Below are 23,822 nucleotides of genomic sequence, written 5' to 3' on the forward strand. Positions count from 1 at the left end.
CCCCGCCTTCTAACGAAAACTCACCAATGCTGCGCAGGAACGTCACGATTACGAAGCCCGTGGTTAAAATAACCCAATCGGATCATGCAGCGCCAACCCAGCGGCAATCTGCAGGGATAAGCGTCCAGTAGTGATGAATTCACAGTCCTCGTTGTGGTAACGGCACATAACGACCACATTGTTGGTGAGGCCACGGTAAATCACTCACACAGATATTGTCTTACACGCACTCAAAATGCCATGCATTAACTTTTTGCAGGTTGCTCTACAATGGTCTGATAATGTAAACTGTAAGGCTGTGAAAAGATTAAACCACAGCGGAGAGCCATAATAATGAGTCTTAGCTAGCGTTTGTTAGCTTTTTCAAGCCTGCAGTTTGTTTTCTCACAAACAGCGCAGGTACTTTATTCAAACAGTGCAGAAAAGTCGTACGAGTATGAGCCAAAAGACAATAGCACTGGAGTCAGGGAAAAACTCGAAGCTGTCGTTACACGGAGGTGATACTTTGAACCTCCTTTCTCCCTCAGGAGAAGTAAACCTGGAGGTAGTCGTCCAGAGTCCAGGGACTGAGACAAACAGCATGAAACAGCTTCTAAACGAGTTCAAAGGACTTTACGAGGAGAGGTTGAGATGGCTGGAGCTGGACACAACTGTAACTCGCGAGGAACTGTACCAGGTGAGAAAAGTTTCATGCAAATGCCACAGGTTTTAAAATCAACGGTAGCGTGGCCGAGCGGTCTAAGGCGCTGGATTTAGGCTCCAGTCTCTTTGGAGGCGTGGGTTCGAATCCCACCGCTGCCATTATGACCATTTAGGTGTGACTAGTTAAGATGGATGTGTTAAAACTTCTGCTTCACACTGTGTGATGTGATATTAACAATGTTAGTTAATGAGTGCCATTCACAGACACTTCTCTGTTGATATAATATTAATATTATTAATATTATTCCCAACAAAAATCTGTAATGTCAGATATTACTGCACTTTGTGTCTGTTTCTAATAAGATGAGGATAGTGGAGTGAGTCAATTGTCTAATCAGACATGATCAAGTAGTGAGTGGTACTGTATCCTTTAGTGACTAAAATAAGACAGAAATCAAACATTTACCCATTTTACTGGGGAAACTCTGCAGGGATAACAGCATAAATTGGGTTTAAAAAAAGCATTATTGAAGACCCCATTCAGACCTTAAGTCTCTACAGGATGTGTAGTCTTCTGCAGACATCTATTGTCATTAGGTTATCATCCATCCAATACAAATCAAAGAGCATCCTGTTCGCCGTGACTCGGGCATCAGAAGATGACCTCTGTCCTGTCAGATGAATGACAGCAGGAAGCACAGGGGTGCTTTCATAAAGCCACAGCACTTGTAACAGGTGGCAAATTGCATTATGTTTCCATCTAAGCGGCAGAGATCAGGAACACAGATCCACGCTCATATTTAAAAAAGAGAGGTTTCTAATCATCAGGATTGTCATGTGACATCATTTAGGTACAGAATGTAGCCTGTGTGAGCTGAGCTGTGCATCAAAGCAAGTGTAACAAGGTTTCAGAGATGGGTTTCGGTTAGCCGGCCCCAGTTGAGGGCCTGCTTAACAAGGTTACGTGTTTAGAACCCAGGAGCTCCCAAGTCCAAAAGGTTGATGTAGACAGTTAATCATAAAGCTTGTCAGTGGCCATTCATCCATAAACCCACTTTAGGATTATGACCTTTCCATGTTAAAACACTTGGACAAACTCCCAATTAAAGAATTAATTTAAACATTTTTTTGCCTTATGTTTAGGGCAGTCACCATGACCAGCTGTACCAACATGCTACTGAGTGTCGTGTAATGGCTCCATTTCAATTCTACGCCTTAAGATACAACTTTAACCCTAGGATGTTATCTTGAATGCTGTCACATATACCATCTTTGTAAAGTTACTCTCCCTGAGGCTATACAACAGTGTTATATTATGCGTCAGGGGATGGTATAAACTTTTTGTTGACTTTTTTGGCTGTAGGGGACAGCCGTTTATGAACACAGATGTACAGGTGCTCCTCCAAGGCAAAATAATTCTGAACTTAAGTGGCTCTTCCCTTCAACAGAGCCACAATCATTGTATGTGTTGGGTATCTGGCTAACTGTACAATCCCTTTAAAGAACAAATGCACAAGCAGGTTTTTTGACTCAGATAAATAAATGTCCTGAAAATCCGATTCAATATATTATGTCAGGTGTGGAGCATGTTCAGGTGACCTGTTATTTTTTTGTAAATAATAACACTTGAACTTAGAATTACAGACACAAAGCAGCAACAGGTAATAGTATTTTTCTGAGCCTGCCTTAACCTCTGACAAACTACCTACTCTTCCCTGCTCATGGAGTATCCTATCTGATGATACAGTTCAGAGGTCATCTATTGTGAATTCTAGGTAGGTTACTTTGTGAAAGCCAAGAGTACCTGACCTCCCTGTCTGGCAGGGCCAGTTTTATAGGTTTTGGAAAGTAAAACAATATTTTCAATTTCAAAGTCTAAATAACAACAAATCTGTGGTTATAAAGGCTAGGTAAAGTGAGTGAAAACTGACTACAACAGACAATAAAGCTGGACTAAATTTGATTTAAAAATATGATTAGCTCTTGGATGGTATTTTAAGATATCAACAGTGGATATCACCACCATCATCACACCACCACCACATTTACAGCTAGTTGTCTTCAGATGTGCGTTTTTGTCCCAAAGTAAAAGAATCACAACCTTCCCTGGGAGACTATTGACTCCCCATCTGATGTATCTCCTTTTTAAATCAGATTTTTCTTCTCAGTGGGAATACTCTGAAGACATAAGGGTTAGATACAACTAAATAAAACATACATTTTCAGATTCTGTTATCCTGTTTGTCTGGGGAGTTCTCATGTTTCCCTCGTGAGGCCATCACTGAAAGCATGCAAGTCCCTGTTTTCCTGTTCATACAGTTGTGTGTCAAAGCGATATCTGACATCACTTTGAGTTTTGATGAATCTTATGCATCTCACTCTTGACGTAGTCTGTCAATTTCAAAAACACTGATTTGCCCAGTGGGAGTACCATATTTAGAGGTCAGAGAGGATGACATACTGTCTTTGCATCCCACTCTCTTATGAACTATCTTTATATTACATTTAAATCACTTGCAATCGTGAAAAGTTGCAGGGAGGAAGTTAGGGGTTGGCGACTCGGTACACTGTGGATTGCTTGACTTCAAAACCCTAGATTTGGGTATGTGTCCCTACTCCCCATCCATACTATAAAAACACTGGCTTTTTGTTTATTTAATATTACTTTATAACCATGCATTTTAATTGCCTAAACATAACTATGAATTAGTATATTGTGATTTAGTTACCACAAGTGGATATTGTAGAAAGAACAAACAGAGCATTTTACAGATATGTCCCCAGTTAATACTTTGTTGATATATTAATAAAAATACAATTATGTTTTCCCCTAAAGCATACAAAACTAACGCAAAATAGTTGTATATAAATGTAATAATTAACAGAAACAGTTGGATTTGGTCAGTTAGTGGCTGTTGAATGTAATTGTGATGCACAATTATTCACTCTCTTGTTTTGAATGTGGATTTTGTTTGTCATTGATTTGACTGACTTAACACTGTAAAACAATTTGCATTATAGACCAAAAAAAGAAAAAAAAGAAAGAAAACAGATTGGTTCTACTGTCAGCTTGTCAAAACACAGCAAATAAACTGCAGTTTGATCAGCTGTGCTGTTATTCTTTCAGAAGAAAGAGGATTTCCTGCGGTCTTATGTGAATGACCTCACAGACCAGAACCAGGTGCTGGTTCAGACCATTGAGGATCTACAGATGGAAGCTGACCACAAGTTCTCCAATTTGGAAATTAAGCCGCACACCTCTGACTGTATCTTGGATGTAAGTTTTTTGATAATGTTTTGTTGCATTTCAGTTTAATGAGATAATTAACTCAGATACAGTGTCACTACTTTCTTTGATATTTCTTTATTTAAAATAAAATTACAGTAATCTTTATGGTATTTATATCCTCAGGGTTTCAATACATAAAGGAGCTTGGAATATTGTTAGTGGCACATTTCACAGTATACCCAGCCAGAGAAATAACAGAAAAATGCCATTATACATTCAGATAACATACACTTGAAAACATTTTTAGTAGCTGATAAAACACAAGTTTGGAAATTTGGATTTTAATATATACTGTATAGTTTGGAACATACCTATGGCTTACCCCTTGTGTGCGCAAGAACATGAATATATAAGAACAAAAATTACTTTTAAGCTTAAAGAAAAAGTAAAATAAAAATCAGGCTCAGCCATCCAGGTGATAGATATATTACCTTCCTGTTTAACCAGGGACAGTTATTGAGTACTCTGCAATAAGTGGAGCAGCATGTAGACTGTAATGTCTACTCATAAACACTTCAGATGTCAACCAAACATGAACACAACAGTGGTAAGATTTTTTTTAAATTGAGAAAACAAAAGAGAGAGGAAAAAAAGAGAGAATAACAGCTTGTGGCTTTTTTTTCTGTTCTGCAGCACCATTGTCTCCAGGATCCTTTGTTTGTGTACATTGCTTAAGGCCAAGATCACTTCGACTTTACAGAATCCAATCAGTTGAGATCACACTGAATATGGTTAACAGTTAAATCAATGGAAATTCTTCATTGATTAGACAGAATAATAGCACTTTCTAGAGTAATGGCAACATAGGAAAGAAATTAGGATGAGTGTGGCGGGTTTATGTTTTGAGGAATAATGGCAAAAGTTTCTTTGTTGAGACCTGGTGTTAAAGATACAGTGAACTCTTCAGGATAAGCTGCATGTAAACTGAAAAAGGAGTTGAGCAGAGAAGGTCCTCTACAATTATCTTTTAAGTTTGTGGCCCCAACCATTTTCTGGTAGGAAACTACAAATTAGCATTAATTCTTAGTGGACTGGAGGTGGAAAGCAGCGTGCAAAAATGCTCAACCAAAGTGTTTTTTCTTTCCTTTTCTTTTTTTCAAGATTGCATCAATGCAAGGCAGAACTATAAAGACATCATCACTACTTGATGTAGTGACCTTAAGGTATTGTTCCATTTCAGTTATGGCCAGGCTTCTATCAATATTCGCACTTCTGAGTGGATTTGGCACACAGAAAAGTAATTATGGCCTATTATACATCAAAGTACTTATCTGCTATTATGTAGAAGGTCAGAGGGCTAGCTTTGTGTGCTTTCTACACTGGTCACAAAGGTCACTGCAATACAATGCTTTGAATTTCTCAACATTCAAAGCTGTCAATTTTTAACTTTCATCAATTTAAAACTTAATTTTCTTGGCATTGACATTGCTTTAGCAACAGAAAATACCAGTATCTCCGCAGCACCTCTTCTATAGGGCTTACTCAGATGCCTTTACTGAATAGGCTATACAATATGGTTCTTGCAAACTATAGCGCAATGTATGTTTACTGAATAGTGAAAATGGCCAAGACCTTTATTAGTTTTCCATGTTATTAAAGGTAATGGGATTTTATACTCTGTACTAATTTATTTTGCTCTCTCTTGTAGATTAAAAATTACAACCAAAGGGAAATAGGTGAAGAAAAAAATTGTAAAACTGATTAAACGACATTCTCTTAGTTGAGTACTTCTATTCATCTGGTTGCACAATTTTGTTTTTGTTAGTGACAACAACAGCTTATTTTGGCAGCCAAAGAGGGAATATAACAGTTTGTTGCCGTGCTATTGACCCATCTTCTGAGCTTTTGAATCTCCATTTTCACCCTTCTTGAATGATGCTCTCAGTGTCTGTTTATGTTACTTTGTATGTTTTCAGGGTCCAGATTGGTAAACAAATACAAACAAATGGACTGCCTCACTCAACAGTCTATTAGGGTAGTCAGGGGACAACAGTGTGTTTCTGCTCTGATGTCCGTAATGTGAAATCCAATCAAATGAAGAGCATTTAGAGCTACTTATGGACCGTTCCACCATGTAAACGATGCAATGAGCTCTGTAATGGGAGCTTGGCTAACGTCTGATTGAATCGTAGTGTATGGCCTTGTTGATGCACAATAGGGTTGAACTGTAATGGACACTAAACGGAGTTAGTTTTGTGGTCATAATGTCATGAAATCCAAGGCTTGTTTTCTCTGTTCTAGACTGCTGCAATTAGCCCGTTGTCTATTTGTCATCCATAGGAAGATGTCATGTCATCAGACAGGACTCTGTGAATAAGACTGAACATCTGTTCTAACCTGTAGTACCCTTTAAGTGGGTTATAAGACAATTAATTTAGCATGTGGACTATTAATAACCCAAGTGACACTATTGTCTTTAATTGGTCAGCCTCACTGAATTGGTGCAGGTTAAAACTTTTATATTGACTTTCAAGGAAGGTGTGGCAACAAGCTCTAACACCAAAACCTTTCGTCCTCTCCAGTAGTGTAGTATTCACTGACACAGGTTATTGTGGTTATTAAAGTATGTAGATATATGGTCGGTTGTCCCAGTGGGAGCTGGGCTCTAAAACAGCATTGAAAAGTCTGTATTAGAGTGTAGACTCCCAGTCCTTGTGGTGCTCTAGCTAGTATCAATTTCTATGGTTAGCTAGATTTCCAGTAAAGGGGAAAATGCATGGAAAATGCTGAACTTTCTTTTTGTCATTTGGTTATAATAAAAACCATTATTATTAGTGCTGAGGAGTTTTTGGAAAACTTATGGAGAAACTTGCTCTTAAGTCATTTCCTTCGATCTTCTGGGTGATACTCTTGTTGGACAGTCATTTTGGCAGCTTATGGCAGCTTAAGGATTAGTAATCATATAATGCAATAAAACTGGCACTTTATTGATCCCTGTAGAAATGTTTTTTCCTCTAGCTTTATTCCAGGCAGGTCAAAGGCACAAGGGCAGCAATAGAGCAACTTCTAGAGCTGGCAGGGATTCAGTGTCTTGCTTAAAGACACTTTTATTGGCCAGATGGTTGCCAATTTTAGATTTCAAGGACAGTTAGAGGATGGATAAAGCACTCATGCTTAATTTAAGACATATAATTAGGAAAACGTAAATGACAAGGGCCAAACCATTGTCCGTTTATCTCACCATGTTTTTCCTCCACTTAAAGCTGGCTGCAGATGGTAAGAGGGTTGATTGGTCAATCGTTGTATGGAATCGAGTTTGTTAGGATATGTTGCTGTTTTGTTCATGATCTGACCTTTATCTATCAGGTAAAAAAGGTCACAGATCAAGATTTCTTTAGTCTGAGGTGGTCCGAAAACATGCCAGACACAGTTGGAAAATGTGGTCAGAAAACACAGCATATAAATTAGCTCTTTTTTAGCATAACCCAGCCGGAAGTCTTTTAACAGTATGAAGGCTGAGTGGGGGGTCTAAAGGTTTCATGGAGTTTATGTTTTTTTCTCGTTGTTTCCTCATGGTCAGGCCTGTGGCTCTATTAATTTATCGTCTCTCAATGGCTTCTTTAGGACCTGAATCAACAGAGGACAACCCTAGAGGTTAGACATCATCTTAGACATCTGAGGTCAGACATGAACTCCATTACAAAGCTCATCCAACAAACTGGACTCATGCACAACCTTGATGTGAGTATTATTACGTCTCTTCTGCTGTCTTCACTTTTTTTTCTTTCTTCATTTGATCTGCAATTTGGTACACTTTATTCATGCATTATGTGCACACTGTGTAAATCTCTGTGTGTATTTGTCTGTGTGGTACATGTTTTAATTCCAAGAGTTTGGCCCTTGGCCTGCAGGGCAGTATGGGGGACTGTAAAGGCCTGCGGGGGATCAGTGTAGATCAGAGCAGATCAGTAGGGATCACTGACCCTCTCTTTGATCCACTCAACCTATCATCTCACCATTCCCACACAGTTTTCAAGTTATTACCATACCAGGCATCGTCAAAACCCCCACACATTAGTAAACACATTTTGAGACTCTGCATTTGCATGGGAGATGTGTTTATTCTGTTGTGCTGCGGCTTAAGTTGGAAGTATTCAATTTGCCATGCTTGTTAGCTTTCCTTGTTTATAAAAGACAGGGTTAACAAACAAGACCTAATTTCTTTTGTCTTATTTGTATCTGAGAAGAGAACAAATAGGTTATAACAAGTGTCAACTACAAATTTGCAAACTGAATGCTGGGAATGTCTCCAGCTGTGATGAGAGTCTCCAATTTTTTTTGTGTGATTCACAAAGTGACTATTTATGACATTCCCCATAAACCACAGAACAGGGGCTATTAAAATCTTAAGGCTCGGGAACCAAATGAGAAAATTGGTCTCATGACTTAATTCATGCTAATGAGAACATAATTTTTCCTGTCATGTGGAGTACCCTCTTTAGTAGCACTCTTAAGACCCATTTTCCTTCCCTGATTGTTGTTCAGCAAAACAGTACATGAAAGAGGAAGTCTGTATGTAATGCCGTAGCTGCTGGATGAAAGCCTCTTGATCTCCAAAAGATGAACTTTTCTGGAATTAATAAAAGAGCCCCTTTTTCAGAATGACCACAACTTTTTTGAAATCATGCAACTGGTTAGCTTCACAGCCACACTTACAGAATCTAGAGCAGCTTTAATTTGTTTCCATGTGACAGCAGTTACACAAATATATGTCACTTTTCCCAACAATTTAATGGGATTAGTTTTAATAGCATTATTGATATATTTTATTTGCTATCACTGATTAAGAAAGAATTAGACTGCCTAGCCTTTATACTAGTCACGTTTTGGCCATAAAAAAGCAGTTGCCTGAAACCTAGCTGACCCTCTGTAGTGACCACTCTGCTCAAGTCAGTGAGAGACTGACTCAATTCAGGTCTGCATTAAAAACCGTTTCTGAACTTTGCGACCTTTATCATTCTCTCTCTCTTGGCCTTTATCGCTCACATGCATACATTTGCTTGTGTAGCAGCTGCTTGGAGGGAGAGCGAGAGTGTGAGAAAGAGAGAGCAGGGAGGTCAGAGGGTTGCGATGGTTGACTATGCTAATGCTGTTGTTAATGACTTTGCTGTGAGTGATAATTGATCGTCTTCATTACCATATTAACTCCACTGCCCCCACCCTTCCCAGACCCCCACCAACCCCCAGTCTCTCCCTATGCAGTAATGGATGCCCCAGTTTGATCCTTGGAATAATGAACTAATTAGCTTAATTAAAATCAATAGAGGTGCCAATACCAGGTTAGACATTTCAGGGACACCGTCTCTATCTGCAGGGAAAGGAATTTTCAGAAGGAGAGGGTGAGGGAGGATGGATGGCAGGGGGTTAGAGGAGAGATACATAAACAACAGGAAGGGTAGAAAAATGGTGAGGAGTAAGGGAGGAAAGAGAGGCAGATAGAAGAAGAGGAAACCACTACTAAAGAAAAAGAAAATCAGATCACCAGAAAGAGCATGAGATGGACAAACAGACATAGAGGGGAAAAGTTTGGATGAGAGGAGCTGTAAGTTTAAAGATTTTTTAAATATAAGAGATAAAATATAAAAATGAGTGGACAAGGGCGAAGACAAGAAGGCATGAGACAAAGGGGGAGAAAATATCAGAGGAAAGGAGAGAGCCAAAGAGAGGGGAAACTAAAGGAGAGAGAGAGGGCCAAAGAGGTTCCTAATGCTGATTTATGAGTGCTTGACGGTCGTTAGCTGGAATAAATGGCTTGTAGGAGTGGCTGCAGCATTACTCCCTGTGCAGGATACTAAGTGCATTGTAAGGTCAGCCATAAGGCCAAACTTACATATGTAGTGCTCTGCCCTTGTAAACCTTTGTTAATATATCAGCCACAGGATGGAACTGTAACCAGTCCATCTGATACCCTGAGAAGACTGTGGCTCCCTAATCTGTATGTAATTATTTTGTTTCAGTTTTATTTTATGAACACAAATATGTAGTGGACAGAACTTTTACAGAATGCACCAGCTGTGTTTAGTATAATGTGATTTGCTACAGTGAAGTGCTGAAACAATTAGTTGATTATTTGATCAGCCAATCGACAGAATATTAATCTACATATGTATTAACTGATTGCTCGTTTAGGTCACTTATTAAATTAAAATGTGCTTGTTCCAGGTTTTCATACGTAAAGATTTGTTGATTTTCTTAGTTTTATATCAGTGGAAAGTGAATATTGGATATGAACTGTTAGGATGTACAATTAAAAATGGAATAAACTTGCGTGAATTTATACTGAATATTTATATATAAATTCATCCCATACATTTGATGCCGTATAGTATCTTTCCAACATGGCCCAGAAAAAAGCTCTGAATGTACAGCAGCAGATGTTTGTTTTTTCCTGTAGGCTATCATCATAGTTGCATCACTTTACACTTGCATCAAGCTCAGTCTGGACAAAATTAAAATCCACTTTTTTAGTACACACTCACTCTAAACATGTAGCCGTAGAGATAGTAGAACAAGACACTGGCGTGTCCCTTCCAGTCACCATCACCATGAGTTGCGTTATCCTATTTTTTTCATCCCTCGCTTTCTGTTGTGATCTGGTGACTCATGCACACACGTTCCTGCTTTTGTTTTTTCTCCTCTGTTGCTTTCAGTTGACCTAGCTCCAGACAAAAGGAATGGAGGGTAGAGGAAAAATGGAATGATTGCGTAAATGGATGGCTATTTTCAGATAGAAAAGAAACAAGAAACGGGAAAGTGAGGGGGTGGGGGGAGCAGGGAAGAGGAGACGTGGGTGAGGGGCAAATGAATGAGACAGGAGGAGACGAGAGAATGTGATGAGGTTGGAGACTGGAAACAAAGGAAAAGAAAGAGGGGAAAGGACAGAGAGCGAGGGGAGAAAGTGTACTGATTCTGTGAATGACTGTTGCTGTAATAAGTTTTCTTTGTCTCTTTCTTTTTTTTTTTTTTTACAGTAGAGGTAATTCTACTACAACTTTTAATATTACCAATTCTGCTATAACTACAAGTGTATGTACTGCTATTGCTACTTCTACTGTATATCTTCTACTACTACTGTCTTTTCTCCAGTGTCTAACAGTGAACAGATCCTTAGTGACAGGAGTTGTTTGACTATTTTCCACATCCTTACTTTCTCTACTGGAGATTGAGATGTGATCACTTTGGAAGTATCAGTACTGCTTGTAACAGACAGAGCACCTTCTATAAGAATGCGTTGCATATGCCTGCTCTGTTTGTCTTAAAACTGAGTCAGAAAACTAACTGATGTGATGCAACATCCATGTAATGTATTCTCCGTTTCTCTCACTCTCTTGCCTCTTTTTTTCTCACTCATGCACTGTGCTGATTTTGACCATTACTTTAACACTATATTACCCCATGACTCTTTAATAGTAACACAGGCAGACACACCGACAGACAGACACACACGTATACCCGTAAGCCCTCCCCTTAATAAATGAGTTTACTGTGGTCATAACCTTCACAGGACTCATTATCATAGATTGCAGGTCTTTTCATAAAGCTGAGACCACTGGTGACGGATTACTAACTGGCTGGACACACACACACACACACACACCACACACACACACACACACACACACACACACATTGTGATCCGTAATGAGACCTTATTCCGGACACCCAGCCCAGCTGCCTGTAAATTACAGCTGCCACTCTGCCATACATACTTAATCAGCTAATGTTGTTTTATTCCTTATTATTAATTTGGTCCTGTTTCTGATTTATCTAAAGCGCTCTGCGCCACACCAATATTTTCTCTCCTTTACAGTTCAGAAAGGCAGCGAATGAGAGGAAGCTGTGTGCTTATTCATGTACTTAGGGGATTGCATCTGTAATGAATTGACTGGCTGTTTAGGCATACATAACACAGCCTACTACTCACCTTAATAATGTAAGCAGATCGTAGCTCCTGCTAACCCAAGGGTATATAAGGCACGCATACACACACATTTTCACACTTCCAAACACACACAGCCCACCCATATTAGCTACTGACCTCTACGTGTGCCAGGTCTCCTCATTGTCACAGTTGCGGATGCATTGGAATATGAATGTTTTATGATTGGGGGAGAAAGTGTTATTTGTCTTTTGTGTTTATGTCTAATTGTGTGTCTTTCCTTGGAGACCAGATGAGGACACATTAGTCTATGCCGAGTCTTACTTTGACTGTTTTTTCATATAGACCAATAATGGTCCACTGAAACTATGCAATACAATATAATGTACACATTATTGTTTAAAAAGGCTCTCAATACTGAAATCAGTATATTAAGTTGAATTGGTAAATTAGTCAGTTAGTGAATCAGTGATAAAACAAATGATTAAAGGCTTTTCTGTTATGATTATTAAAGATACAAGGTGCTTAAATACAAATGATATTACTTGTCATTCTACAGTGGAGTTGTGAGTGAGGTAGAAAAACTTAACAAGTCTGTGTTTTTCAGTTGTTGTTTACCGTATTTGAAAGTGTTGTCCTAAAAAGCAACTTGTTCATTTGCCAGACATAAAGGTAGCCAGTCTGCCTGCATCCCGCATCAAATATTAATTTCACATTTAATGGATTGAATCTCGTCTTTCCATCCGCACCAGCTCCTCTTTTGGATGCTTTCATGTTTTCATGTGAGTATATTTTGGGTAGTATTTCACTAACCTATATTCTGCATATGCACAAACACACAGTTGCACACTTAAGCATACTTTTCGTGAGCATATGCATAATTAAAACACACACACAGAAGCTCATACTTAAAGCACACACACCAACAGATGCACATACGCTCACACACAGGGCTATGTGTTGACCTGTGAGTCATTGCTGTCAGCATTGATTTCCTTTTCCCGGAGTGACCCCTGTCACCACAGCGATAGAGTGGCCGATATTTCACCAGTACTGCTGGTTCTCTCTCTTTCTATCAAGCCCCCTGTCTCTCCTTCTACTTCTGTAAGTCTTATTCTTTATCTCTCTCTGTCGTTACATCTCCTTCTTTCTCTTTTCAGCTCTTTGTTCACCCCTCTTTTCCTTTGTCCCAGTCTGTGTATTCTCTGGGCAGCTGTAACTTTTACTTCCCTTCTGAGCTCAGTTCATTTGTATTTTTTTTATGTTGTCTTTTTGTACATGCAGTTATAATTGACCTCACAATGACGATGCTGACCCTCACACAGTTCAGTTAGAAAAGGAGACAGGCAGAGACAGGCAGACAGGGTAATGGCTAGGGTTATTTGAGTCCAAGAAGTTGTTCTGCATCTGTGAATGAAGAGAAGACTGTGTCTGTTTGTGTCTTCGTGTACACTTTTATCTATGAATGTACTGTCTCTTCATCTCAATGTCCTCCTTTCACAGCAAGTGACTTCCTGTGCAACTATTGCGTCAAATACATTTTTTTCTTAAATTCCCAAAGAGGAAAGCCAAATTATTAAGGTATTAGTGTAATCATATTTCACATTTCATCTTCAATTCTTTCGTCTATATTTGATTAGATTTTGTCAGCTTTTGTGATTTGATTTGGGTGATTTGTGCGCAGTCGGCCCTGTTTTGAAAATAAGCAAAGCAGAGAGTTTTTTTTTTTTTTTTTTTTTTTTTTACCTAAATCGTTAATACAGTTACACTTTGGATTTTAATTTCTTCTCTCTTTTTCCCATGACACTCTCGTCATGTTGTCATGGTCATCAAGATGCAAATTCTGAGGTGACAGACTTCACACATCTATCCCTCTGTGTTGTCAAACTTCATCAGTTTACAGGATCTGAAAAATCACTTCTTTTTATATTCTCTTATATTGAGAAGTGTCTAATTAATAAATAGAAGTCAAAGTTGCATCAGGTGAAAATTTAACACTCTTTGAATATGTATCATGTTAATATTTGTTATGTTGTTTCAGGAAAGCAAGTGTAGTATAGTTTTTCCCTTTAAAGACCATGTTGTATATTCATTTTTTTCACTTGTAGCTGTACATTACACAGTCTTCTTAATCATTGCTGCAAATTCTCTATATGACTAAATAATGTGGATGTCCGTTGGTGTCTGAGGTTGATCTGGGGACTTTGTCGTTGGATGAGCATGTTGGACATGTGGCTCCCATCCCACACAGGTATGTGGGACATGTTGTATGGCTAATTTGTAATGATTATCAGGTACTCAACTTCCTTTTTCATCAATAAGGCAATTTTATCTCAGGAAAAGTTTACTCTTGACTCAGATATGTAATAACTTCTTTATAATAACTCCATAAATTGACCACACACACACACACACACACACACACTCACAGGTACCCCAGTGTAGAGAAAGGTAACAGAGCTGGCCTCAGGGACTCTGTCTCTCCTTAGGGAGGTTGAGCTCCTTAGGGAGTTGTCGTAACACCACTGTCCCTATGGCAATATGCAAATCCCTATATGATATTTCCCACCATGCAGTGCTCCAAGGCCCCTAAAGACTTGTTCTGTTTCTACTGTAGACCATTCTGGAAAGACAGATTTGTATTTCAAGTTTCACACATTTTGACAAAACTAATGAAAGTAGCATTTTCTGAATCTAAATCTTCATGCTCATACATATGTACCTATTCCAGATTTTGCCATTGCTAGCTAGACACCTGGACTCACCAGACCAGGGAGAGGTTTGATATGAAAATGAGTTGTGTTTCAGCAATATCCATCATGTGCTAAAGCTAAACTCACCTAGTGACAATTTTCAATGTTTTTAGCTTTCTCTGTATGGTGAGTGCCTTTAGTAGCTCAGCCACAGGGTCAGGAACATCCTGCATTTTTTTTCAAGTAAAACATTTCTTGCAAATAAATGTAAACCATGTAACCGTAACCATTTGTAACTGCTCCTTCACATCAACTTTCAAATGACTACTTGTACTGACCAGAAACACAAGTCTGTCAAATACTTCATAGAAGTTGACTTTGCAGCGTTTACTGTCATGTCATCAAACAAATTAACTGATTTCCAAACATAGGGATAATATTGCAGTCAATATTTGTTTTTTCCAGAAGCTGTCATATGAAAACTAAGAACACATCCAGATATGGTAGGAAGTAACCAGTCAGTAGTTTGACAGCCTGCAGTGCAGCCAATTAAAGCACCTAGCCAAGCAGGAATCGGTGGTCTGGCACAGTGTGGCACAATTGAGTTTGTGGCTGTACAGGGTTTCTTTGCCATTCCTGCGAAACACACTGAAGGGTGTGATGGATCCTCAGTCAGTGTACTCGCTGTCAGAGATGTGGGGATTTGCATCACACCTTGAGCATTTTAAATGGCTGCACATATGATAATAAAAAAATGAAATAAATGAAATGAGTAAATCAGGTCTCATGAAATGAAATGACAGGCAGGTTGAAACAGCGGGTGAGTATGTGTGTTTCTTGCCACCAGCGTCAACATTAAACACATCAGATTGAAGCCACCCTCCAGGGTAGCATCACTCAGCCAGGTGTGTGTGTGTGTATGTGTGTGTGTGCATGGTGAAACCTAAGTCTTTTATCTACTTTTCCATTTCCTCTGGTTTTTTGTTTATCAACAGATTTATTTATATATATTTTTTCTGAAATGGTGTACCAAACGCACACACACGCACACACACACACATTGATCTATCGATGTATTGATGTGTGAGTGGGTGTCAGTTTTTTATTTTCCATCTCCCTCCAATTTTTTAATTATTTTCCCTTAGTATAATCTCCTGCAGAGGTTTTTTTTTTTTTTAACACTTGAGTCAAGTTTGAGTGCTGTTTTCCTTTGCCAAAAGCAGTCAAATGCTAGAAGTTAGTTAGGTAGGGGGAAAAAAAGCTTTGACAGAATATCCTGATTCTCATTTGGGAAAGGTAGGAACTTAACTTATTTCACTCTCTGGCAGTACCCCTCAGTGTAAGTGTTCTAATTCAAAACTCCAAACTTTTCTTTGTTAACAAAACTGCTAAGATATTTAGGCTTAGGAGACTGGAGCTTCATTATTGTTACATTATTATTTTCCTCATGGCTTTGCTTGTTTTTCTGTTGTCCAGCTGTTTTCGTGACAGTCTCCTGACTCTACCCTTACTATTTTCTTCTCTGCAAGGACAGTAGTAGCACATTACTTTCTATTCCTCTCTCTATCTCTCCCCTCTCTCTTTCTTTTTCTCCCTCCCTCTCTCTCCCACTTCTCTCTCAGGACCGGAGGAGGATATGTCTCTTTTTCCCCATATTGACTTTCCAGGTCAGGCTCCTCTTCTCCTATTAGGCCAAGCTAACTGATCAATACGCAGGCCTGGTGGGCTGCTGTGTGGATACGCAGACAGGCACACGCAGCGGGCCATGCCCCGGCCAAGTGCCATACTCATTAACACACACGCGCACACACACACACACACACAGAACAGTACCTGTGCAGTACACCTCTACCCAGTTACACACTCATAAATATATACCATATATATAAAATTCATGACACAGCTGACTGTAGACACAATTTCTAACAAACTGCAAATCTTAAACATCTAATCTAATGACTGAGCCAATCAATCAGTCAGTCAATCAATCAATCAACCATGCATGAATCTATAAATCTTTATCCAGTTGGTTGCCTCATTGTCAAATATGGAGATACAACAAACTCCTCCTCTCCTCTCAAATCTCCCCTCTTCTCCTCCCCTGCTGTTTTCCCAGCTGGTGAGTTGTGACATCTGCAGTACTGCGACATGGATAAGCAGCTGCCAGAGATGGAGGGAGGGAGGGAAGGAAGAGAGAGAGAGGATGGAGAGCCATAGAAGACAGTGCAGATGAGAAGTGACGAGGAAGAGGAGGGGTGCCTAAGGGAGGGGTGAGGGGCGCTGACAACCAGCAACAGTTAGGTGCACGGCAGGGTGAGATGGGATTGTGAGTAAGTGTGTGTGCATTTGCATATGTGCATCTCTATGCGTGCGAGTGTGTATCTGTAAATGTGCCGCGTGTGTGCATACGTGCATGTGTGTGTGCATGGCAGCGTGCCAGGCAGTGCCATCTGGCTGCTTGACAGAGCTCTTCTCATTAACAGGGAGGTTAATTGCTGTGGCAGCACCCAGGCTGTGTCGAACATCACCCTGGGGAGATGGAGGCAACAGACAGTCTACATGTTTGTCTATGCACATGCACAAATGCATGAGTGTGTTTGTGGGTTTAAGCATAAAATGTGGCAGGGGAAACACCAAAACTCTTTCACAACATAAAACTGGGAAACGATGACCTGCTGTAAAGTAAACCCTGGTATGTGAAGAGGGCAGTTTAGGGGACCTGCTTCTTGTGTGTGTGTGTGTGTGTGTGTGTGTGTGTGTATGTAAATGCATGTATGTGTGCTTGTATGCCATGCTACATGCATGTTTATATTATTCTTATGAATTATGCCTTGTTTCTGTAATGATGTAGAAAGAATTAGGTTTACATAGCCAATGTCTATAGCCCTGAGGGCAAGCATACACACACACACACACACACACACACACACACACACACACATACAGGGCAGGGGGAAGGGGTGGCAATTTGCATGTTATTACTGCATATTCATGACTAATTTTGTTAGCCTTGCCTAATAGGCCTGAGTGACAGCTTGAGAAATCGAGAGCCTGCTTTAATATCACACACTCTCACAGTGATACACACACACTCACACTCACTCTTCAGTCACATTCATTCACCCTGCTCTCTCTGTCCACACAGTAATCATAACAACACTTAGGGCTCTAAATAGGAATTCCTTGTTCATCTGTTGGTTTGACATTGTATCATTTGTTTAGCACAATTACTTTATTGTATATAACAATATAGTAAATCATATAGCCTCATTATTTACATGCATAGTCATGACTTATAATAATCTGCACACACACCCACACATGCACGCATACACCCACCATGAATGGCATGAATAAATCTGCTATTTGACTTGTTGCAGATCAGAATGTTGCATTTTTTTCATATTTATTACAATAAAAGGAAGCTAAAAAAATACAAAATCTAGCCTCTACCTACTGTATTAAATTTAGTTTCAGCCATTATGTACTATTATTAGAAACTATGCCTATTTTATTTTGTAATCTTTGTTGACCACATATTAGCTTGGTGTGTGTGTGTTTTTAAAAGGAATCCTTGGCTAAGACAAAATGATGTTCCTTATCTCAGCTAGCAAGTGTTTTCTATAATACACAGATACATGTACACACACATACACACAGAGAACACTTTAAGCCCACCACCCCACTGTGCAGGTGAAAATAGGGATGAAATTGGCTGCAGTTACTTTTCATTCAAAACCCTCTTTTGATTTTCAACTTGTTCCCATTTCAGGCCATTCGTCTCTAAAGTGTCTCTCCTAAATTGAGGGTTATTTAAGTATTTTTCCACCAAACTGATAGGGAAATAAGTTTTGAAATTGCTAATATTTAGGCCAGGCTTTTGCCCTCCATCTAAAAGGCATTAAAATAATTGGAAAAATCATGTTGTAATGCAGCTCTAAGAGGTTTTGTCCTTTGTAAAAGTTGAAATTTGTATATGTTTTTAGGGAAAATTGTCTTTGTCTATACATTTATACACACAGGCATCTGTTGCTTTGGTGGAGCACAGTTTTTATACACTTCCTTTTTTTAAAACATTTTTTAGGGAAATGCTCAGCAAATGATAATTCACAACAAAGGAACATTGTGGTTAGAGTGGAATAAAAAAAATAAAAAAAAATCTACTGAATTAATAGCACAGCAGCACACACATTTTCTCATTTCCTTCTAGACACAGAAACAGACTATAATCTAAAGTCAGTTTTTTTCTCATTCCTCTGTGGCTTTTCTCTATTTGACTGTTTTTTTTTTTTTTTTTGTGAAGTGAAAGATTTAACTCTCAGCGTTCTCTATCCACTCACATGTCACTTTTGTCAAATCTTGCCTTTCCTCCCCTGCTTGGTGTGAACGTGTAGACACGCTTGATCAAATGTGAGTTTAACATTTTTAATCTGCGCAAAGTTTCATCAGAATAACTCATCTCATGAGGCTTGTAAATATGAAATTGTGTGTGTGTGTGTGTGTGTGTGTGTGTGTGTGTGTGTGTGTTTGTATGTGCTTGTGTGTTTGTGAAGAGTGCTGCACAATACTGTGTGATCTGAAATTTTTTTTCTCTCCTTCCATCTTGGGTGTGTGACAGCTGTCACTGGTGACTCAGAGAGGTGTCTGGGCAGAGTTAACATATTTTCACCGCTGGGAAACACACACACACACACACACACACACACACACACACACACACACATGCACACACATACAGACACATATCAGCTCCAGCTGCTGTCACCTAACTCAAATTTCACCAGGCTCAGCAACTCTTTGCTGCTTTTTATGAATCACATATTACACTTTATACACGCACTGCATGATGTTCACATATTGCTTATTTGTCCATTTCATATTTTATGTTAAAAAAAGAAAAAGAATATTATGTAAGTTAATTAACAATTTCAGATAACCATCAAGGTTAATTCAGTGTTAGTGTTGTGATAGATTTCGCATGTGTAACATTTCTTTCATTTTTAAGACAGTAACCAGTGGCCTCAACAGTGATATACTGTGATGTTTAATGCTATTTGTCTATAAGCATTTGCTGTGTTTAAATCGTATTGTGATTATTAGGCTTTCACCTCTGTGATTCAGATCACACTCTTAACATATTCAATACACATCCTTTAATTTCTCTTATGAACAATTGTATCATATTACAAAGCCTGAAACAACAAGGACAGTTGTACACTTTCATGCAACACGTCTGTTTTGCTTTCTGCAGTTTTCATTTAACCGTTTTTCTTGAAAATCTATGTCATCTGTCTCCCTCTCCTCTCTGTCTTTCTGCTGTAGCTCTGGTTCCTTGGTCTAGATTGCATCTCAATTAGAGGCCTAAAAATCCAGTTGCAAACAAAGGGCATGGTCATCTCTAACCTGGAGAGCGAACTCTGGCAGTATTTACAGCAACAGCTAACATTCGTCTCAATTTGTTCTGATTTGACATTATAAAAGGATAAAATACAGAATCACACCTCAGAAAATGTCATGAATATTATGCCCAGTCTTAAAAGTTCTTTGTGAACACATCTGCCTGTTGGTTAAGATAATTTCATCTCTTGAAAATCTGTAATCTATTTCTCACTTTTAATAGAAAACTGTAGATTGAGTACACCTATATTTTGATTAACATGTAGTATTTCAAGGTGTTGTCACAGGCTTCAAGTTAATTAAGTTAAATAAGTTAACCAGCAATGTGATAAAATTAGTTTAATCTTATCATTTTAGCACATTAGTACACTTTTTCACTTTTTCTAAGACTACCTACATAATTAAATGACTTGTTAAGGTGTTTTTTTTGCAGCGTGCTTGTTATTGTTTAGAAGCCTATCTGAGAGGTGGAGAAATCTTTTTTTTTTTTTTTTTTACGATATTGCTTTGGCAGCTGTGCTAGAAGCTCTCCATGTGCAGCCAGGTTTAACAGGAAGCCGAGGCGTGTGTGATGAATTACCAGCATATCTCAGAGCCCTGGGTAACAAACATGGCGTTGCCGGCCGGGATTAAAAGGGAGAGTTTTTTACGGCCTTCCCACACCTCCTTACAGGGTGTCACTAAATTATACCCACTGCTGTTTTACTGTCTTCTGTGGCTTATGGTTAAGACACACGTAAACACACACAGGCTAGCAAAAATGCACGCACACACACATACACACACACATACATTTGTGCTTGTGGTAAACCCAGTCTTGTTGGTTGTTTATGTGTGTGTTGGCTGGTTACTGTTTGTTTATGCTGCTTGTGAGTTGACTCATTTGCACTCCCGCTAATTAGTGGTTTGTGTGATTACAGAGCCTTAGAGAAACAAGTAGAGTAACTGGAGCTTGTTCTGTTAATCATATTTTCAACAAATGTTGATATATTTTTTCATTCTGCTTGTGTTTCTGTTTAACTGGTATGTCTGCAATGCAGATGCATGGACAGATCTGTTGATGCAAACTCACATACACACAGCGCCACGAAATTCGATCTTTGTTTGTTAGCAATAACTCATAAGTTTCTGTATGAGCTGAATAAGTTCCCAGAATCTGACACCAATGAGGCCCAATTCTTTTGAATTTGTTAGTGTAGAAGGTTTTCATCTGTAATGATGCTGGGTTTACTAACATAGTTGCAGTGTTTCCTTTACATAATCCATACCAGTACAACAGATTTAGCACAGATAGTGGTTTATGCTTTGCATTCCTCTGCTTAACCCTCCTCTGTATAGTTTGACATCACCATAAATAACTAAAAAATATTAGAATTTAAGGGATATATTGGTGTTTTACTTGAGAGGGACTAAATATGAACATTTAATTAATACTTATATAGATGGCAGTCTTCCATAATTACAGTATTATCTGACTTAAATGAGGTATTATGAATATTAGATATGAATTATAATATGAAATGTATATGAAATACTACTCATGTTGTTTTTTAATGACTTTAAATTATTACATGACATTTGTGAAACACAGCATACAGATAATTAGCCACAGTCACTGAAATGAACTTTTTCCTTTAATAGACTCTTTCACATTTTAACTCCTTCATTGCCCAGACTGCAACACAGGTGGTGAAGAATAGCAAAAGGCTGGTGCACCTGCAGAGTGAGCCGTCTTGTGTGCAGCAGATCCACAAAGACAACATGATATTGTTGAGAAAGATATCTGCATCACCAAACTGCAAGCTGCTACAACAGGAGAGGGCTGACACACATTCTCAGGTGTGCATAGACCTGCATGAGTTAATACTCCTATTTGCACATATGTGTTTCCACATGTGTAGTAGATACTGCGCATGCAAAATAACTGATAATGTAGGCATGAATGCACCCACTTGCTGTCAGACACTTGTTTCAGACATCTTTTTCTTAACCTCTTCTCTCCTTAGCTGAATTACAGGATGTTGCCTTGCCTTGGACCGTCTTGATGTTTCATATTTGTTCTTACATTAGGTGAATATTACATCTTTTGTTTGACAGAATGCAGAGATGTGACCACTTGTACATGTCTCCTTTCTTGTGTGTCTGAGTTAAGCTCTCCAAGCTGATTGTGAGGGAGCCACACAAGGAGTTGGAAGAGAAAAGAGAGGGGATGAAGAGAGAAGACAGAAACTGAAATATGAAAGAGAGCATCAAAAACCAGAGGGCAGGAGATCGCAGGAGCAACAGAGGAGAGAGGAGGAGTGGGTGAAGAGAGTGTAAGGGGAGAGGAGGAGGGATGAAGAGTGGAAGAGGGGGATTGTGGTGGAGGGATAGACCCATGCTTGAGCTGTTAAAAAGTGGGCTGTGAAGGCAGGTGAAAATAAAGGAGTTCTGAAGTGAGTATGTTAATGTATTAAGTAGATCTATTGTATCTAACCAGACTACTCAGCAGTGGGTGATAATGTGTAAACTGCGCTCCAAATAAGAAAATTGATTCTCTTCATTGTATTCCCTCATTTTACTTATCTTGTATGAAATTATGCCTCTTTTGAACATAGCAAAAAATATGTATCATAGAACAGTGTATAATAGAAAGTGAAGTAGTAATTGGCAATTTAATCCAATTAAAAAAAAAAAAAAATTGTTAAACTAAGGCAACTAATAGACACTCCTCATGAACTCAAATAGCAAGTCAAAATACTGCACACAACAACACCTTCATCCACAATTAAAAGATTACTAGACTCAAATTATTATTCATGCAGTTTACATATTTAAAATAATGTCTCTTCTTTTGTACTTTGAATACCTTTTGGTCTTTAGGTCCCAACTTTTATAATGATGTAAATGAGTGGTGTTAGTATGTGTACCCACAGCATACATATAACATATTTTCGTGCATATATGTACATACATTTACACAGACTTGTAAAAAAAAAAAAAAACACACACACACACACACACACACACACACACACACACACAACAAAACACTTCACCTTAATTCAGACCTCAGACACTCTCTCCTCCCCTTTACCCCCCGCCTCCTTCTTCCTTCCATCCTGCCATCTCGCCACAACCGCTCCAAATTAATCTGCAAAATATTGATTTGAGGAGCATGGGTTGGGGGGGGCGCACGATTGCGGCCGCATATTAATACGAACGGGCCGCTCTTCGTCTCTCCTCTATACTTTAAGATCCTCATATCTTCATAATTGATTAATGTTCCTTTGTGAAGTGGGGATGAATAATACATTAGTGGGCCTGCTGCACCCTCAGGCTGATGAGAAAATGTTTAATTTCAGTAAATGTAGCGCTCCCTCTCTCTTTCTCTCTTTCATTTTCCCTCTCTGGTTATTTGTGAGTGTTGGAGTGTGTTTGTGAGTTTTCACTTGTGAGCTGAAGACCAGAGGAGTGTTGTTGATTTGCTTTTTTCGTGTTTACTGTCGGCTTGAAGCGCATGTTAAGCATCACAAACAAAAGGCAGCGATCTGCATTTGCAAACATGAATGAATAAATTGGCGAAATGAGCTTGGTATTGTTCTATTAACTGATATAACTGCAAGAGCTGTGTCACTTTACAAGCTGTTTGCCTTCAGAAAAGAAATCACCCCTTTGGACATTTATGCACATATTGCATCAGAATGCACTGTGACCATCAGCTGCTACATTATCAGTCAGCAATCAGTGAAAACATGCAAATGTGCCATAAACCCACCTGATGGAGACAAGTGTCCTCTTCAACAGCCTGGAAAGGTGCCGGGAGGGTGACATATGTCAGCTGTTGTGACTGGCACAGCCTGGCTCGACTTAGCTCATCTGGTTAACAGTGCTAATTATGCTAATCAGATGCCTAATGATGATGGTGAGGGATTTAAGAGCT

The 23,822-nt window shown here is 38.9% G+C and overlaps 1 protein-coding gene and 1 non-coding gene across 3 annotated transcripts; both read left to right on the top strand.

Annotated features, from left to right (window-relative positions):
- The first annotated feature begins 108 nt into the window (after window positions 1-108).
- On the top strand, window positions 109-23,459 carry LOC127139251 (uncharacterized). 2 transcript variants are annotated; one of them, XM_051066893.1, is made up of 6 exons: window positions 109-195; window positions 528-676; window positions 3,770-3,919; window positions 7,496-7,612; window positions 21,575-21,739; window positions 22,053-23,459. In XM_051066893.1, exons 2-6 carry the CDS (start codon window positions 581-583, stop codon window positions 22,131-22,133), a joined length of 609 nt encoding a protein of 202 aa, XP_050922850.1. In that variant the 5' UTR covers window positions 109-195; window positions 528-580; the 3' UTR covers window positions 22,134-23,459. The 2 variants fall into 2 exon arrangements, with proteins under 2 accessions (XP_050922850.1, XP_050922849.1); XM_051066892.1 differs by having other exon boundaries at window positions 21,575-23,459.
- trnal-uag (transfer RNA leucine (anticodon UAG)) lies at window positions 720-801 on the top strand. Its single transcript has one exon. It is a non-coding gene; the product is annotated as a tRNA-Leu (tRNA).
- Window positions 23,460-23,822: the final 363 nt, after the last annotated feature.

Source organism: Lates calcarifer, linkage group LG24, assembly GCF_001640805.2.
Source record: "Lates calcarifer isolate ASB-BC8 linkage group LG24, TLL_Latcal_v3, whole genome shotgun sequence".
In the NCBI taxonomy this organism is placed as follows: domain Eukaryota; kingdom Metazoa; phylum Chordata; class Actinopteri; family Centropomidae; genus Lates; species Lates calcarifer.

Bases quoted from the DNA above. Each gene is read 5' to 3' on its own strand.
- LOC127139251 (XM_051066892.1), top strand. From the start codon at position 581: ATGAAACAGCTTCTAAACGAGTTCAAAGGACTTTACGAGGAGAGGTTG. The intron at 677-3,769 runs GTGAGAAAAGTT...TTATTCTTTCAG, and splicing joins CTCGCGAGGAACTGTACCAG to AAGAAAGAGGATTTCCTGCG. The intron at 7,613-21,574 runs GTGAGTATTATT...TTCATTGCCCAG, and splicing joins GACTCATGCACAACCTTGAT to ACTGCAACACAGGTGGTGAA.